Source organism: Nerophis ophidion, linkage group LG01 (assembly GCF_033978795.1).
Source record: "Nerophis ophidion isolate RoL-2023_Sa linkage group LG01, RoL_Noph_v1.0, whole genome shotgun sequence".
Classification (NCBI taxonomy): domain Eukaryota; kingdom Metazoa; phylum Chordata; class Actinopteri; order Syngnathiformes; family Syngnathidae; genus Nerophis; species Nerophis ophidion.
This window is the reverse complement of record NC_084611.1, coordinates 74,683,525-74,703,523: the sequence shown is the minus strand read 5'-3', so window position 1 is coordinate 74,703,523 and position 19,999 is coordinate 74,683,525. Positions and strand designations below refer to the sequence as shown.

At 41.3% G+C, this 19,999-nt stretch overlaps 1 protein-coding gene across 3 annotated transcripts in view; it reads right to left on the bottom strand.

The window, feature by feature from the left end:
- Window positions 1–18,933, bottom strand: part of LOC133559436 (bMERB domain-containing protein 1-like) — a 33,843-nt gene extending 14,910 nt beyond the window's left edge. The window contains exons 1-6 of one of the 3 annotated variants that reach the window (XM_061911194.1): window positions 18,705–18,933; window positions 13,393–13,513; window positions 12,945–13,018; window positions 11,626–11,740; window positions 11,066–11,136; window positions 2,385–2,573 (exon numbers count right to left, since the gene is read on the bottom strand). In XM_061911194.1, coding sequence (XP_061767178.1) covers window positions 2,386–2,573; window positions 11,066–11,136; window positions 11,626–11,740; window positions 12,945–13,018; window positions 13,393–13,513; window positions 18,705–18,786 — 651 coding nt within the window. In that variant the 5' untranslated portion in view covers window positions 18,787–18,933 and the 3' untranslated portion in view covers window position 2,385. Of the gene's footprint in view, window positions 1–2,384; window positions 4,762–11,065; window positions 11,137–11,625; window positions 11,741–12,944; window positions 13,019–13,392; window positions 13,514–18,704 lie in introns of those variants that run through there. The other 2 variants (XM_061911203.1, XM_061911209.1) reach the window with 2 other exon arrangements.
- Window positions 18,934–19,999: the final 1,066 nt, after the last annotated feature.

The window sequence follows — 19,999 nt, the reverse complement described above, 5'->3', positions numbered from 1 at the left end:
GGTGAGTCCAAAGTGTGGCACCATTGCAGGAATAAAATGAAAAAAAGACAGAAATTCAAAAAAATGTTACATGTAAATAAGTAGTAGTAAAATTTTGTTACAAATAACTACAAAGTAAAAAAAACAGAATAAATGAATCCGTTTAAATGTCAAAATACTTGATTTTATAGCATTTGAGGGCTGGTTTTGAACTATAGGACGTTACTTAACCAACAGGAATCAATACTGTAGCAAGGAAAACACACATCTAGTCAAACGTTAAAGTAACACTAATAGTTTCACTCACACACTAGGTGTGGCAAAATTATCCACTGTATTTGACCCATCCCCCTTGATCACTCCATGGGAGGTGAGGGGAGCAGTGAGCAGCAGCGGTGGCTGCGCTCAGGAATCATTTTGGTGATTTAACCCCCCAATTCCGACCCTTGATGCTGAGTGCCAAGCAGGGAGGTAATGGGTCCCATTTTTATAGTCTTTGGTATGACTCGGCCGGGGGTTTGAACTCACGATCTACCGATCTCAGGGCGGACACTCTAACCACAAGGCCACTGAGCAGGCTTACAGCGGTGTAAAGTAAAGTATCGAAAGATTTAAAGTTCCTATTGTTTGCGGACTTTACGACCAAATTGTGTTCAGGAGAGAACACACAAAAGCTAATACAAATAATAACAGAAGGTTTCTCATAGTCACTGTCACCGACGTCCCACTGGGGTGAGTTTTTCCTTGCCCTTATTTGGGCTCTGTACCGCGGATGTCGTTGTGGTTTGTGCAGCCCTTTGAGACACTTGTGATTTAGGGCTATATGAATAAACATTGATTGAAATGAATACATTACAGAGATGTTTTGCTTATTTGTTTGTGTGACAAAATGAGCACAGGAAAAAAATCTAACTAATGTGATTATTTAATTACCATAAAATGGAAAAGGGGAAGAATGAATTAAGCGCTGCTTCTTCCTATTCCTTTTCGGGTCATGTTGAAAATGAGGAACTCGACATATGCGATGTACCATATTGTAGTGGTTAGACTGTCCGCTTTGAGTTCGGTACGTCGTGAGTTTAAACCCCGGCCGAGTCATACCAAAGACTATAAAAATGGGACTCATCCTTGCTTGGCACTCAGCATCAAGAGTGGGAATTGGGGAGTTCAATCACCAAAATGATTCCTGAGCGTGGCCATTGCTGCTGCTCACTGCTCCCCTCACCTCCCAGGGGGCGATCAAGGGTGATGGGTCGAATGCAGAGAATAATTTCGCCACACCTAGTGTGCGTGTGACAATCATTGGGACTTTAACTTTAACTGTATGCACGTTCAAAATAAACTAACACTGCAAACCTTAAATAAGAGAAGTTGAAGGACTTATTCAACTCCAAGGGGATTACTTGTAGTTTGTATGTGAAATATAGCTTTTGCGTCTTTCAGAATGCACTCCACAGTGAAAAGAATATTCAAACATTACCTGTGGTGTTCCTCAGGGGTCCGTATTGGGTCCCAACTTGTTTCATATTTGTGGTTTTTGCTGAGGATTTCAATAGATTTTTTGTTCTGAACAAAACCAAACTCATGTTCGGAAACCTGAAAAATACAAGCTAACGCATGATTGGAATTTGATAAGACAAAGATTGAAAGAACAGGACTTTCTTTACCTTTACTTTTCTTTTTATTCCCGGCTTTGTGCACGTTCAGCGCCACACTTTCATTGTGACTAAACTAAAAACTAAAACTAAAAAGAGCAACTATTTCACTCACAACACACCCACATTATTTTTAATTTTTTGGGCTTTTTGTCCATCCAAATGTAAACAGGCCACTTTTCGGTTCGTGGAGGATGACATAAGGCGACAGGACCGCAACGTTTTCGACCACTAATAGAGGCGGAAATAAAAACACATTTTTGCTTAAAGGCCTACTGAAATGAGATTTTCTTATTTAAACGGGGATAGCTGGTCCATTCTATGTGTCATACTTATTCATTTTGAGATATTGCCATATTTTTGCTGAAAGGATTTAGTAGAGAACATCGACGATAAAGTTCGCATCTATAGGTCGCTAATAAAAAAAGCCTTGCCTTTTACCGGAAGTCGCAGACGATGTGCGCGTTACGTCACAGGTTGTAGGGCTCCTCACATCCTCACATTGTTTACAATCATAGCCAGCAGCAGCTAGAGCTATTCGGACCGAGAACGCGACAATTTACCCATTAATTAGAGCAAGGATGAACGATTCGTGGATGAGGAAATTTAGAGTGAAGGCCTGGAAAGAAAAAAAAAAGGCGAGGGCAGTGAGAGCGATTCAGATGTTTTTAGACACATTTACCAGGATAATTCTGCGAAATCCCTTATCTGCCTATTGTGTTGCTAGTGTTTTAGTGAGTTAAATAGTACCTTAAAGTCGGAGGGGTGTGGCCACGGGTGTTTTGACGCCAGACTCTCTGAGAGAAGTCACGGCAGCTGCAGGAGGACGCTGGCTCCGCTTATCTCCGGTAAGAGTAGGGTTGGGTATCGTTTGAATTCGAACGATTTCGAATCCGATTCTTTGTTTCGAATCCGATTCCTGACGATTCTCGATTCTTTCTTTAAAAAAAAGAAGAAAAAAAAAAGGCACGGTTAAAATATTTTTTTAGGATATTTTAAATGAGCTAACTAACCTACAGTCTTTCTGAATGAAATAGTCTGACATTCTCCATCAATTTTCATTCTATTAACTTTTTGAACTTTTTATGAACTTTACTATAAATTCCACACAGGGTTGTTTTCAACTAGCATGCAAACATCAAATCTATGAACTTCAATATAAATATTATAAATTATGAATACATTTGCCACCCGAACGCCTCCCTAGGGATGTGTTTAGGGCACGTCCAGCTGGTAGGAGGCCACGGGGAAGACCCAGGACACGTTGGGAAGACTATGTCTCCCGGCTGGCCTGGGAACGCCTCGGGATCCCCCGGGAAGAGCTAGACGAAGTGGCTGGAGATAGGGAAGTCTGGGCTTCCCTGCTTAGGCTGCTGCCCCCGCGACCCGACCTCGGATAAGCGGAGGATGATGGATGGATGGATGAATACATTTTTACAGGGGTACACTTTCATCAAGAGAGCTTTTTTTTTGAAAACCTCATGAAAACACATTTACACACGCAAGTGTATGATACTGCAGGTACTTAAACATGTTACCGTGCTCCCACTGATGGGCTAACCTGGTGCAGAAAAGCAAATAAACAATAAGAAACAACTTGCAAAACCCAGTCCTGATTAGCAGCAGGTACAGTATAAAATCAGAGACAGTTCTTGTTTAGGAAAATGACCATACCCGCCTTCTCTGGCAGGATGCTAGAGCCTTCTGGACAGATAGTGTCACCTGTCGAAGACGGGACACGCATTTATTTGTACTCCATGAACTCGGAGGTGCTTCATCATGTTCGACGTGCACCCTCCTAAGCACGAAACAGTGCTGTCGCACGTGTTACATTTCGCCGATATTTCATTTTTTTTCCAGCAAAATAAAGCCACACTTTTGACCGTCGACGCCCGCTATCCATGTTTGACTGACTCGCTCGGCTACATAGGCTCGGCTATGCTAACACTTCCGGCGGTGGGCGCTTCTTCGTTGGTGTTCGAAATTTAAACTTTTGAACGATTCTGGGAGAATCGGAAAGTTAGTCCCGGTTCCAATCGATACTTGATACCCGACCCTATGTAAGAGGCGACTTATTTCCACAATTTCCACATGTAGTCGGGATCCATGTTCGCTTGACCGCTCTGATCCATAGTAAAGCTTCACCTCCGGGAATTTTAAACAAGGAATCACCGTGTGTTTGTGTGGCTAAAGGCTAAAAGCTTCCCACCTCCATCTTTCTACTTTGACTTCTCCATTATTAATTGAACAAATTGCAAAATATTCAGCAACACAGATGTCCAAAATACTGTGTAATTGCGCGATGAAAAGAGATGACTTTTAGCCGTAAGTGGTGCTGGGATAATATGTCCCTTCATCATCGCGTCATCATCCCGCAATGTTTTCAACAGGATACTCCGCGCCAAATTTAAAATTGCAATTTAGTAAGCTAAAAAGGCCGTATTGGCATGTGTTGCAATGTTAATATTTGATCATTGGTATATAAACTATCAGACTGCGTGGTCGGTTTCAGTAGGCCTTTAACAAAAAAGGCCAATAACATGAGCTACGCAAGCGTGGATGTACATGCCTGTTTTCTACAAATAATGGTGAGCCAAAGCATTTATGAGGTAAATACAAGATCAGATGTACTGTAGTATGGGTCAGTAATAGCAGTACTTTTTGGTTTTTTTTCAAACCTCAAAACATAACCAAACAGATAAGCGCAATATCATTCCCTGCATGCACACATACACACAGTATCATCCTGTGAATCTCTACATTGTAACGGTATGGGGGGGGGGGGGTTACATGAGGTTGCCATGGAAACTATTCTTCTTGGCAACACAGATGTGTATCTGTAGTTTGATTGGTCACAAGAAGCGTGTGAGCCGGCGGCCCGCCGGACAACCTCACGGAATCCATTCTACAGACAACTTAACACGCTGAGGGATATGATTCCGTTGGCTTCTTTTTACACTTGGACTTGAAATGGAGCTCTTATATGCGGACGTTTAAACTGGCAAGAAGGGAAGCTACATGACGGAGCACGTGAAGCCGCAGCACTCCTTCAGCAGGGTGAGGCCCGTTTTGGCGAAGGGAGAGGAGTTCTGCTGGGCCCTGGGTGCGACTCGCCTTGTTGGCACACCTGGAGCGGGAAAATAAAAACAATGGTGGATTGTCACTGTTCTCAAACTGTTGTAGTGGTACACCCATGTCTTTTAATTTCCTATATTCAAACACGGTGCTACCTTTCAAACTGTGTTTGATGCAGGGACGTGCGGTCAACTAAACACCAGGTGAGGCATACATACTTTTTTTAATTTAAATTCATATATGCAGCTCTAGTCATTGTTGATTTAGGTTGCACTTTAGAGCAACATGGAGAAAAAAGGGAGTTATTCGCTTTCATAAAAACGTTATCATAATGATAATAATGGGTCTAAAAACTATTTGATAAAGTTGTTCTTAAAGGCCTACTGAAACCCACTACTACCGACCACGCAGTCTGATAGTTTATATATCAATGATGAAATATTAACATTGCAACACATGCCAATACGGCCTTTTTAGTTTACTAAATTGCAATTTTAAATTTCCTGCGAGTTTCGTCTTGAAAACGTCGCGTAATGATGACGTGTACGCGAGACGTCACGGGTTTTCAGGAAATAAAAATATGAGCGCTGCGCACACACACAGCTAAAAGTCGTCTGCTTTAACGGCATAATTACACAGTATTTTGGAGATCTGTGTTGCTGAATCTTTTGCAATTTGTTTAATTAATAATGGAGAAGTTAAAGTAGAAAGATGGAGTTGGGAAGCTTTAGCCTTTAGCCACACAAACACACGGTGATTCCTTGTTTAAAATTCAAGGGAGGTGAAACTTTACTATGGATCAGAGCGCGGTTAAGAGAACATGGACCACGACGGAATTTCAACCAGCAGGTTTCGGTGAGAAAATTGTGGTAAACAGTCGCTTTCTTACCGGAGAAAAGCTGAGCTCATTCCAAGAAATTAAATAATATTTTCGCATCTGACAAAAAACACCCACAAACGCTGGCTTACTCTAATAAAAATGCCATGTTTGTTTTAAATAGTTAAAAAAAAAAGAAAAGAAAAAAGGTTGGCTGTGTCTGCTAGCTTGACCCCTGGTTTAAATGTATAACTTTCTCCGATACTGTCACAAAAAGATGTGTTTTATGCCACTCCTATGTCTCATTTTGTCCACCAAACGTTTTATGCTGTGTGTGAATGCACACAGGTGAGCTTTGTTGATGTTATTGATTTGCTGGTGTGCTTAACAGGTATATTTGGTCAGTGCATGACTGCAAGCTAATCGATGCTAACATGCTATTTAGGCTAGCTGTATGTACATTTTGCATCATTATGCCTCATTTGTAGGTATACTTTAGTTCATTTAATTTCCTTTACTTATGTTCCCTGTGTCTTTCATTTATATTTGCATGTCTCATGACTCATTATCTGTATGTAATATTGGCTGCATTTCTGATGTTGTTTGTGTGCCATGTTGTACCAGACCACAGCAAACGTTACTCAGCTTGTAAAGATTGTAATAAATCCTTTAGAAGAAGACAGCCTGCCGTTGCCTTAAACTTGGACACACACACATTTACACCTTTGGCCATTCTGAGTCAGTCATTTCCAGAAGTTATCTCATCTTGTGAGAAGCTTCCATTTTAATAATGATTTACAATGTTGCAAAATTGTGTATATTAAAAATTAAAATACATTTCTGTCAACGAAGTTTTGCGTCAGACTTTGACAGTAGGCTAATATAGAGAGCAATAGTGTCGCTAAACACAAGGTAATAAAAAAGAATGACTGTGCATGTGAGCTGTGTGCTTGGTATTTCTATGTATTTTATATATTTGTATCTATTTATCTGAGTACCTTGTTATTAGTTTGCTTGCAATTTCATTGTATAATGTACATTGACAAAAATATATATTCTATTCTATTCTATATAGCTAATATAGACACTTACATTATGTGTTGCCTTATTATAACACTTGTATAAGGCTTTACATTTTTTGTATTTTTGGTCCATTATGGCTCTTTCAACGTTTTGGGTTGCTGACCACTGAGCTAGGCGAACAAAAGTCTGCAATGCTAAACATATCTTGCGGTGTACTCCAGGGATCAATACTGGGACCAAAATTGTTCCATCTCTCTACAAAAAACGTTTGTGCAGTTACAAAAGACATCCATCCATCCATTTTCTACCGCTTATTCCCTTTGGGATAGCGGGAGGCGCTCGTGCCTGTCTCAGCTACAATCGGGCGGAAGGCAGAGTACACCCTGGACAAGTCGCCACCTCATTGCAGGGCATATACTGTAGTTAGAATTATTTGCTGACGATATGACTGCGTTTTGTTGAGGAGAGAACACTCAGATGCTACTACAAATTATAACAGAACCAATTAAAAAGAGAGAGTTTGACAAAAAATAAGTTAAACTAAATTAATGGTATTTGGAAAAAATACATATTTGGAAAGACAGTCGAACACAAGTGGACGGAGTACTCATTGGCAGTTTAAACATTTCCGTAACAAACTACTGTGTTGGCCTGCAGGTCATTCCACGGAATGGAGTCTTTTAACAAAGAATCCCAGGCGTTAGTGACTGAGTCTTCGTGGTTTACGACTAAAAAATAAGCCAAATAGGCTTTTGGCTTAAAGGGAAACTGCACTTAAAAAAAAATAAATCACAATCCTTATGTGAGACAGTATCTTTTTTTATGCATTCTAACTTTGAAATAAATGCGAGCAAATGTCTGCTTACAACGGAGCCTAAGGAAGTTGCTCTATTCTGCCTATAAAAATCTTAAAAAAATATCCATCAAGATTTTACAGACACACTGTAAGTATATATGTAATGTAGCGACAGGCGCATTTATAACATGTAATATTTACGTAGTTTGCTCATTTTTAACATAAGGCAGCGCATTGATTTAAAAAACGCCTCACAGTGTTCACTTTTTCCTTCAACAACACCACTGATTACTGCAGACTTCATGAGAGCATCAAACTATTTAAAAAAAATCACTTACTGTACAATGTCTGCTCTGAGTTTTATTCTTTTCAAAAATGAGATGTTCTTATTTAAACGGGGATAGCAGGTCCATTCTATGTGTCATACTTGATCATTTCGCGATATTGCCATATTTTTGCAGAAAGTATTTAGCAGAGAACATCCACGATAAAGTTCGCAACTTTTGGTCGCTAATAAAAAAGCCTTGCCTGTACCGGAAGTAGCAGACGATGTGTGCGTGACGTCACAGGTTGTAGAGCTCCTCACATCCTCGCATTGTTTATAATCATAGCCACCAGCACCGAGAGCGAATCGGGCCGAGAAAGCGACAATTTCCCCATTAATTTGAGCGAGGATGAAAGATTTGTGGATGAGGATAGTGAGAGTGAAGGACTAGAAATAAAAAAAATAAAAAAAAGGCGAGGGCAGTGGGAGCGATTCAGATCTTATTAGACACATTTACTAGGATAATTCTGGAAAATCCTTTATCTGATTATTGTGTTTCTAGTGTTTTAGTGAGATTATATGGTACCTGAAAGTTGGAGGGGTGTGGCCACGGGTGTAGTGACCGCCAGTGCCTCTGAAGGAAGCCACGCAGCTGCAGGAGGACGCAAGCTCCGCTCATGTCTCTGGTAAGAGGTGACTTATTACCACAATTTTCTCACCGAAACCTGCCGGTTGACATGTGGTCGGGAACCATGTTCACTTGACCGCTCTGTTCCATAGTTAAGCTTCACCTTCGTGAATTTTAAACAAGGAAACACCAGCTGTGTTTGTGTTGTTAAAGGTAGCTGCAATACACCGCTTCCCACCTCCATCTTAGTACTTTGACTTCTCCATTATTAATTGAACAAATTGCAAAAGATTCAGCAACACAGATGTCCAGAATACTGTGTAATTATGTGATTAAAGCAGACTACTTATAGCTTGGATCGGGCTGGAAAAAAATGTCCGCTACAACTGGTGACGTCAAACGCACGCGTCATCATACCGCGACGTTTCCAACAGGATACATCGCGAAACATTTTAAATTGTAATTTAGTAACCTAAAAAAGCCGTATTGGCATGTGTTGCGATGTTAATATTTCATCATTGATATATAAACTATCAGACTGCGGGGTCGGTAGTAGTGGGTTTCAGTAGGCCTTTAAATATTGGTTTGTACTGGAGAACTATAAGATGTAGTTAAACGAAATACTATCATTATTTTTTTTTCATTTATTTCTGGTAGGCATTGTGGCATCCGACTCTGTTCAGCGTCATATTCCTCTGAGTAAATAACCATCGCTCTCTTCTAAAAAATCCCAGCTTGTAGGTTAAACGTGCACTACAGATGCGCGGTTTGCGGTCTCATCCGCGGAGTCCGCGGATAAACCGCGGGTTGGGCGGGTGACATTACGAAAAATTAAATTTTAAATAGATTCAGGTGGGTGGCGGTTGAACCATCCGGAGATATTTGATATACATGGTTCAGTGATCGGCAACCTTTACCACTCAAAGGGCAATTTTGACCCGTGTCACAAAGTAAAGAAAACAACAGGAGCCGCAAACATTCTCGCGAACATCTGCTGGCGATCACCCAGTTAACAAGAATTAGGGCGTGCTATGAAGCCATTGCCTTTGACGCCTTCTACAACATGTATAAACTGCATGCCAGTCCAGCAACATGTTATATGTGGCTTCTGCAGACGCACGTACACGACTGCGAGGCATACTGGGTGACACAGAGTACACTGATGGTTGTGATATAAACAATTTTAACACTCTTACTAATATGTGCCATGCTGTGAAGCCACACCAAACAAGAATGACAAACACATTTCGAGAGAATATCCTCACATTAACACAAGATAAATGCAACACAACAAATACCCAGAATCCTTTGCATCCATGACCATTCCTGACTATATTATACACCCCGCTAGCACCAAACCCCCCGCTCCCCCATGCGTTGGTAAGGTGGGCGGGGTTGGGGGCGCGGTGGAGTAAAATATAGTCAGGAATAGTCATGGATGCAAAGGATCCTGGGTATTTGTTGTGTTGCGTTTATGTTGTGTTACTGTGAGGATGTTCTTTCGAAATGTGTTTGTCATTCTTGTTTGGTGTGGCTTCACAGCGTGGCACATATTAGTAGGAGTGTTAATATTGTTTATATCACAACCATCAGTTTACTCTGTGTCACCCAGTATTGCCTTTCAATCTTGTATGTGATTTTGCGGAAGCTGCACACAACATGTTGCTGGACTGGCAAACAGTTTGTACATGTTGTTGAAGGTGTCAAAGGCAATGGCTTCATTGCACGCTCTTATTCTCGTTATCTGGATAAGCACAAGCAAACAGTCGCGAGAATGTTTGAGGCTCCCATTGTCTTCTTTACTCTGTGAAACGAGTCAAATTAGAGCTATGAGTGGTAAAGGCTGCCAACCCCTGATATATAACAACGGGCGGGTGGCGGGCGGTTGCGGTGTTGATAAAATGTTGGTTCGGGTAGATGGCGGGTGGATGACGACTTTAGTGATGAGGTTGCGGATGATATAATTGCCTATCCGCGCATCTCTAACGTGCACAATTGAATATCTTAGTTGCTCAGACTATACAAGTTTGAATAGGGGTATGTAATTTCTCAATGGGAAAAGACATTAATGTCTCTTGTTTTAGCATTTAAGCGGGAGGGTTGGCGCATGTCGATCCGTAAGTTTATCAATGTGCAGTTATTAATCACGATTTTTCAAAAAGCTTTTTGTACCGTGACCCCAATGGCAATAAGCGGTAGAAAATGGATGGATGGATGGTAATACCAACGGTCAGGAGATTAGCACTGTTAACATTAATACCGTTAATCCTTACATCCCTACCGGGAAAGATTAATTGGATTTCTTGTAGGACAAATGGATGCAAAAAAGTACCACTGTATATCGTTCCAAAAAAAAGGACAAAACTTTTCTATGTGACGATTATGTGACAAAACATTTGACCTTTAAGCATCTTCTAGGTTACTATTACTAGTTTACTAGGCTCAGTACATCTAGCTTCTTAGTTGCAATTAAGTTAAAGTTAAAGTACCAATGACTGTCACACACACATAAGGTGTGGCGAAATTATTCTCTGCATTTGACCCATAACCCTAAATCATCCTCAGGGAGGTGAGGGGAGCAGTGAGCAGCAAGGGTGGCCGCGCCCGGGAATCATTTTTTGGTGATTTAACCCCCAATTCCAACCCTTAATTCTGAGTGTCAAGCAGGAATGTAATGGCTCCCATTTTTATCGTCTTTGGTATGACTCGGCCGGGGTTTGAACTCACAACCTACAGAACTCATGGCAAACACTCAAACCACTAGGCCACTGAGTAAGTGCATATTTCAGAGGAAAACGCGCAACCCTTACACGCGTGTGTGCAATACCTGTTTTCTGCAGGTGTCTTGGAAATTTCGACCTCAGAAAGTCAGCCATTTCCTTATCTTCCTCCTTCTCCCTGCGTACAGATGACGACAAAGGTAATCCCCAGGCTTTGCATTTTAAAGTCCAAAAGTGGTGTTTTGCAGCAAATTGAGACACTACAAATTATTGCAACAACATCGTGTTCTTTTTACAACAAAGGCAGCGATCGTTAAACCTAAAACACTTGCCGGTGTTGTGGGTGCGTGCTGTATAATATGAGCGCGTGAAAAGGTTATTATGGGGTGTCGCGCAGACCGAGATCCTTATCGACACAGGATTCAGCGCCATCAAATCCTCCTGCTTGCCTATTTCCGTAATCATGGCAGTTAACTAAGCACAATGTAGTCCAAGGACACGTTGGAACATGTCGTCTCCTCGCTGTGTTTAAACGACAGCCTTGACCTTTTCTTGTCATCTTCACTGCCCGTGTGCTGCGCTACAGGATGACTCATCCTGGATGTGAGACCGTCTACCTACTAATCCATATATCCATCCATGCATCTCGTCATATGCAACAGCTCACCTGAGTCTTTCAAACTCGACATCATCCACAAGGAAATCTCTGGTTTCCACCAGTTTGTGAATTTGCTGCAGAAGTTCCTCTTCCTTTTGCCGGTCCTCGTTGGACTTGTCCTTATCTACAGGAGCAAAGACAATTAAGAATATGTATGTGCATGCTTTTTTTTTTATGGTACAGGTTTTACAAGGACAAATAAGCAGTTTGCTTCTGCACTCCCTTTGCAGTCCATCTAGGATTTCATAGTGTTGAACAATATGTACATTTATATACACATACATTTACATTCACTGTACAAACATACATATACACATACTGTACATATACAAGTACATATACACTCATGCACATAATCACATTTCATCAAACAGAAATTAACGTTGTTACCCTAGGGCAGGGGTCGGCAATCTTTACTGCTCAAAAAGCCATTTTGACCCATTTCACAAAATAAAGAAGACAAGGGAACCGCAACCATTCTCACTAATATCTGCTGATGGTCACTCAGATAACAATAATAAGGGTGTGCTATGAAGCCATTGCCTTTGACGCCTTCTACAACATGTACAAAGGGCTTGCCAGCCCAGTAACATGTTGTACGTGGCTTACACCCCGCTAGCACCAAACCCCGCCCCCCTCCGTGCGTCGGTTGAGGTGGGCGGGGTTGGGGGCGTATAATATAGCCTGGAAGAGTCATGGATGCATGGGATTGTGAGTATTTGTTATGTTGCGTTTATGTTGCGTTACTGTGAGGATGCTCTCCCGAAATGTGTTTGTCATTCTTGTTTCCCACTCACACACTAGGGCCAATTTAGTGTTGCCAATCAACCTATCCCCAGGTGTATGTTTTTTGTATATATATATATATATATATATATATATATATATATATATATATATATATATATATATATATATATATTCTACAATCAATCATTCAAAGCGTTTTCTATATTTTTTACATTGTAGATTGTCACTGAAGGCATCAAAACTATGAATAAAAACATGTGGAGTTATGTACTTAACAAAAAAAAAGGTGAAATAACTGAAAACATGTTTTGTATTCTAGTTTCTTCAAAATAGCCACCCTTTGCTCTGATTACTTCTTTCCACACTCTTGGCATTCTCTCGATTTGGACTGCTCATTTACCTTAAGCCATAAAGGTGGTGTTATCACCTGTGATTAATCCACATTTAAAAATGTGATTAATTTAATTAAAAAAATAACCCTTTGAGAGAACTAATATATATATATATATATATACGTCAACTCTTGCAATTAGTTTTTTGGGTTTAACTGAGGGGTAAGTGACGGTGTTGACTCCAACCTGGCAGGGACACTAATTTGTGCAGCTCCTTTTTGAGTCGAGTTATCTCCTTGCACAGCTGAATGTCATCCATCCTGCAAAAGGCGACACAGAAGACAACATTAGTCATGACGCTCAAGTATTATTTAAGCTTGTGTCATGAAAATGCAGGTAGTCGGGCTCGACGGGCTCTAACTCTTGTATGTTCGATGCCACGTTTTGAAATAGGAGCTAAGAAGTTACTCTTGGCAATGCAGTATTTTAAATCCAGTCTATCCAACTGTAATTTGACCTTGTTCGTGAGCAAAAATACATATTTTTTAGGTGGACATTCATATTGGAGGAAGGCGGTACACATATTTTTTTATCTCTCATGTGGAGCTACCCTTTATTATATCCATCTGTTGGGGGAATAAAAAAAGCACATGATGTAGAATTCTCCCACAAAATGTCATCTCGATCATCTCACATGTATCTGAGCTCTGACTCCCTGCGGACCAGAACGTCTCTAATCCTCTCGATCTTGAAGAGTTCGCCCTCGATATCGTCTGCAGTGAGGCTGGAGTCTGCCATGGACACCACATCGTCCTCTAAAAGACACACACAAACGCAATCATATTTTAGAGCTTGCCCTTTTAAAATAAAAATTTGAGCCGGTCAATTATCACATCATATGTATATAAAAAATTGTCACAATAAAAATCATGTCCAGTAATCTCTCGTTCATCGCTGGACAGGACTGCGATTAATGAATTTTTGCAAACTAGGAATCATTAATTTTGAATTAAATATTTTCATAGCAATATGAAAATATAAACACACCTTCTAAAATGATTTTTAAACATTACAAGAACCCTCTGGGCCAAACATTCATGAAGTTTGGTCTACTGGAAATTTGACCAAATCTACTGGGTCAAAAGTAAACATACAGCAATGTTAATATTTGGTTACATGTCCCTTGGCAAGTTTCACTGCAATAAGGTGCTTTTGGTAGCCATCCACAAGCTTCTGACCACTCCTCTTGACAAAATTGGTGTAGTTCAGCTTTATTTATTTGTTTTTTTCTGACATAGACTTGTTTCTTCAGCATTGTCCATTTGTCAGGACTTTGGGAAGGCCATTCTACAACCTTAATTCTAGCCATTCTTTTTCCACTTTCGACGTGTTTATGGGGTCATTGTCCTGTTGGAACACCCAACTGCGGCCACGAACCAACCTTGGGGTTGATGATTTTAGGTTGTCCTGAAGAATTTGGAGGTAATCCTCCTTTTTCATTGACCCATTTACTCTCTGTAAAGCACCGGTTCCATTGGCAGCAAAACAGGCCCAGAGCATAATACTACCACCACCACGCTTGACAGTCGGTATGGTGTTCCTGGGATTAAAGACCTCACCTTTTCTCCTCCAAAAATATTGCTGGGTATTGTGGCCAAACAGTTCAATTTTTGTTTTATCTGAAATCACATGGACAAAGATAAGTCCTTCGAGAGGAAAGTTCTGAAGGTATCCGGCCAGCGGGCCGTAGTTTGGGGACCTCTGCTCTAGACACATTTACACTCTTTTAATCCAATATTATAATTCTGTTTTAGGCTTGCTGCTGTCGCGTTATCGATGGGAAAATGCATTTTTAGACAAAATGATTTGCCTGAGCGGCCAGGAGACACAGAGTAACAAGCGGTAGAAAATGGATTAGAAAGGACAAATGTAAAAAATAAAAAAATAAAAAAAAGTATATATATATATATATATATATATATATATATATATATATATATGTGTGTTTTTTTAACTTGGAACTTCCCGTGGACCGGATTTTGGACGCTGGCGGGCCGTATCCAGCCAGTGGGCCGTAATTTGGGGACCTCTACTATAGACGCATTTACACTCTTTTAATCCAAGATTATAATGTTGCCTGAGGCTGAGCCAATCAGTGGCCACAATACTGAACAGCGCGCTCAAATTGGTTTGTCGCATCTCGTGGCCAAAACTACTGTACTATTGATATTTTTAGTCCTTTAGCCACTTGATCGCTTGAAAATGCTTCATTTATGGCAAAAAATGGCAGAATATGATTTTATTTTTTTTAATCCGAGATGGGGTGGAGCCTCAATACTTTAAGTGCAATGTGGCGAAGGGACGATTGTATCTCCTCTTGGGCTTTTATCATTTCTTGTTCTTTTCAGGCTACAGACACCATGTCTTCGCTTCAAGCGCTGCACGTTTGTCCAGCAATTCACAGACATATTCAATGTAATTACAGTTTCTCCCTGAGGGGAAAGAGGGGGCCCTTATTTAAGTGGATGAGGCATTGATGGTAATCATTGGCATGGCATGGTGTCTATCAAGGTGGAGGCCAATGTAGAGTATTATTACTATTGAGCAGGGGTCAATAGCTGAATGCTGGTGTCACAGTTATTTGGTGACGAACCCCAAGATGCAGAGATGGAGGCAGGCATGGAATGAGAAAACATGATTTAATACTAAGACAAAAACAAAACCAAAAGGGTACAAACACAAAGCACGCACGAGGTGGATAATCAAACAAAAGGAGCTAGCCTGGGAGCTACAAAATAACGAACAGGAGCTTAGCGTGGAAGCTAACGGGTAGCGAACAGGCAAACAGAAGTCGTACTTGTATAATGAAAAATAAAACGGAAGCAGGGAACAAAAAACAGTAAGCTACAAACATCAACTGAATATATCTTACCGCTACGCTGCAAAGACAAGGTACGACACGACAGGAGCGATAACACATCACAAGAGCGACTAGACGTGACATCAACAAGACAATACAATGATCCAGCAACTGACACAAGACAAAGCAGGTACAAATTGGAGCGGGCTGATTGGCAACGGGTGTGGCCAGGTGCCAATCAGCCGTAGCTGACGGGAAACACAGCACTCAGGGAACAAGACAGGAAGCTGACAAAATAAGAGCACTTGACAGGAACTAAGGACAGGAAATACTAAACACAGAGGAGAAACTAAAACACAAACAAACTGTCAGTGGCAAGCCTGACAGCTGGTCTGAAATGTACATATTTAAAGGGGCTGTTTTCAGCGGCTGCCTAAAGAGCGCCAACTTTCCAACGTGCCACAAACATCACAGTGTAACCTCGATTTAAGAACCTTCTTTTCTATTAAAGAACTTTTAGATTGAGACAAATATGCTTCCCTGTGCGAACCATGTCTCTGTGTACGAACACTTCATTTCTTCATTCATTTTGTGTCATGCCCGCAGGCAAAAAGCAGGGCGCAGCAAGAAGAATCATCGAAGCAGGATTCATACAAAAGCAAGTTTGGATTGTGATGAGACCAAACTTTTCTGAAAAAAGATGTCAAAGCAGACTTTCCACAGTGGATTAGAAGAGCTATTCCCGTTCAGCGGCGTGTCTTTCAAGGCACGGACCCTCCCACTGCCCCCTGTTCTCCCTAGGTCTGCACCTTACTTATTTGTCATGTCCTCCTTGCCAATGTTATTGTAAGTGGATTTTCCTTTTTTATGAAAAGTCGATCATTGTCGCACTTCAGTTGTTAAGTTGAGGGTTTTTGTTATTTCTGATCATTTGTCAGGGCACAATAGTGACTTCTTTGTTTGTGTGCAGAACATACAGAAGACAAAAGGTTTTTGTTGTTGTTGTTGTTGTTTTGGCTTATTAATAAATAGAACATTGATCCATCACCCCGACAGGCACCAACTACCTTGCGGCCACATTTCCGATCTGCCGCCTCGACAATAGAGGTGCGGAACATGGTCCACTCGGACTCAATGTCCAGCACCTCCCTCGTGACATGTTCAAAGTTCTTCCGGAAGTGGGAATTGAAACTTTGTCTGACAGGAGACTCTGCCAGACGTTCCCAGCAGACCCTCACAATGCGTTTGGGCCTGCCAGGTCTGTCCGGCATCCTCCCCCACCATCGCAGCCAACTCACCACCAGGTGGTGATCGGTAGAAAGCTCCGCCCCTCTCTTCACCCGAGTGTCCAAAACATAAGGCCGCAAATCCGATGACACAACTACAAAGTCGATCATGGAACTGCGGCCTAGGGTGTCCTGGTGCCAAGTGCACATACGGACACCCTTATGTTTGAACATGGTGTTTGTTATGGACAAACTGTGACGAGCACAAAAGTCCAATAACAAAACACCACTCGGGTTCAGATCCGGGCGGCCATTCTTCCCAATCACGCCTCTCCAGGTTTCACTGTTGTTGCCAACGTGAGCGTTGAAGTCTCCCAGTAGGACAAGGGAATCACCCGGGGGAGCACTTTCCAGTACTCCCTCGAGTGTTCCCAAAAAGGGTGGGTACTCTGAACTGCTGTTTGGTGCGTAAGCACAAACAACAGTCAGGACCCGTCCCCCCACCCGAAGGCGGACGGAGGCTACCCTTTCGTCCACTGGGTTGAACTCCAACGTACAGGCTTTGAGCCGGGGGGAAACAAGAATTGCCACCCCAGCCCGTCGCCTTTCACTGCCGGCAACGCCAGAGTGGAGGAGGGTCCAATCCCTCTCGAGAGAAGTGGTTCCAGAGCCCTTACTGTGCGTCGAAGTGAGTCCGACTATATCCAGCCGGAATTTCTCGACTTCGCGCACTAGCTCAGGCTCTTTCCCCCCCCAGTGACGTATATATATATATATATATATATATATATATATATATATATATATATATATATATATATATATATATATATATATATATATATATATACATACATATTTACAAGGTTTCCCAGACATTCATTAATTGTGGCGGCCCGCCACGAAAGAATTACGGCCGCCACAAATTAAAAAAAATTAAAAATAAAACAATTAAAAAAAATTATAATTTTTTTTTTCCTTTTTTTTTCGGCTTTTGACTCGTTCGACCACTCATAAAAGCAATGGGACTCTGTCAGTGAATGGAGCTTGTAGTTACATATTATAGAAATATGTAAATATTATATAAATATGTACATAAAGTGTTGTAATTATATTCCAACTCCGTGTTTTTCTCTGATATATATATATATATATATATATATATATATATATATATATATATATATATATATATATATATATATATATATATATATATATATATATATATTATGCGCCGCGGACGTGGAAGTACTTGAATGGATATGCAGCGAAGCCTGCCTTTTAAAAGTTAATATCGCCGGCAATTACCTTGATTTAATTGTGGCAGTCAAAATCGTGACTAAAAATCAATTAAATGTGCACCACTCGTATATAATATACTGCATGTTCTTTCATGTGTTTCTTTCATTCCGTTCAACAAGCAAACTCCATCTGGTTTTAATCATGCTCATATAAAACTGAGCTCTATGCCGTGGCACTTCAATTAGTGATGTAGTTATTAGCTAAAAATGTAATTCATTTAAATGAACTTTGCAGGGAAATTGAGAAAATGGGTGGGGGATGTACACTACACTTTGAATGGATGGCAGTACACACAGATGAAAATGAAAACATGGACAAACAATTTAACAATGGATTGTTTGAGTATAATTTGGACAGTACCACACACACACTTGACAAAGAAACACCTGTGGATGCTTGACATTTGCAGTGCTGACTACAGACATGCATGGTTGGCTATAGTGCATGCTACTAATAACAGGAAAAGCAAACTGTGTATTATGTGCTGTAGTATCAGGACCATATATGCATAATCATGTAATTATGACTCACTACCATCAATCATGAACCCATACAGTAGAAGTCGTTATTTCTACATGCAAATTAACAGCATGTTAATTAGTTACGGTATATAACCTGCTTTGTTGTTGTCTCTGCTCCACGGCGTGCGCTCCAGGGATCCATACTGATGGAAAGATTCTCTCTTCATCTCCATCATTCCGGCTGCTGCTCTCTCCTCCTCTCTGTGCAGGGTGCAGATGCAGAAAAGCAGGAACCCCACAAGAAAAAAAAATAAAAAATTGAAAAAGAAATATCACATCAAAACAACAAAAAGTGTGATGCGGCATTCCAGTGAGTCATTGCCAGACAGCCACCGACCTGCAGAGGTACGAGGGCGAGATGCTCTCCGCATGCTCTGGACAGAAAACTTGTCAATCAAGCTGGTCACGGCACCGGAGAAATGCTGCCATCTGGTAGTCGTTAAACGCCACTGCAAGGAAGCACAGGGAACTACACAAGAAACCTGATTTACAAAACACTATTATTTATTTACATAAATACAATTAGATTTACAGCGGTATCCAATTTTTTTTTTTATGACAAACTGCATGAAAACGATGTGCAAAATAGATCACGAGTTATACATTTTGTGTATGTTTTTGTCCCGCATGAAAATGAAAAAACATTCCCTGGGAACATAACACACTGACTCTGACGGTATATGAAACACAAGTGGCTGAGAAAAGAGATGCAATCACATCTTTTATGAATAACAAGCGAGTAGTGTCAGTCTATCAGCAAAAGGCCCTCCAAAACAAAAGAATGCATGATGATATGCAGGCAAGAGTGGCGTATTTGTGTACACACAGCTGCTCTCAGACCATGCCGACAGTTTTGGCCCTTACTTTGCTTATGGCAGTCCATCGATGTCGATGATGACGTTGCTCCAAACGAAGTATTGGATTGGTTATTGTTGTGCTTTTCGCCTGTGCATAGCCAGGTGGCTGCTCAGGCCTATGCGTGATCCACAGACTTTGTCACAGGAGGGGCAGGGGAAGGCAGCGGTGATGGTCGCTGGTGCTGTGGCACGTTGGTGTCTTTGTGCACGCCGCTGTGCTCTCCGCTCTGTGAACTTCTCCTGAAGATGAGTGATTCCCTGGTGGCAAGTAGAGCTCCAAGTCTGGCGGTCAGCAGCCAGGGACTCCAGTGCTGGTGGTTTTATGTCACACTTTTTCAGGAGAGTTTTAATGTGGTCCTTGTACCGTTTTTTCTGGCCCCCGGCAGACCTTTGACCGACTGAAAGCTGGCCATACAATATTTGACGGGGTAGGCGGTGGGCTGGCATACGAATCACATGTCCGACCCATCTTAGGTGTTTTTGGCCAAGGAGTGCTGTGATGCTGGGTGTGTTGGTCCGGTCATAAATTTCA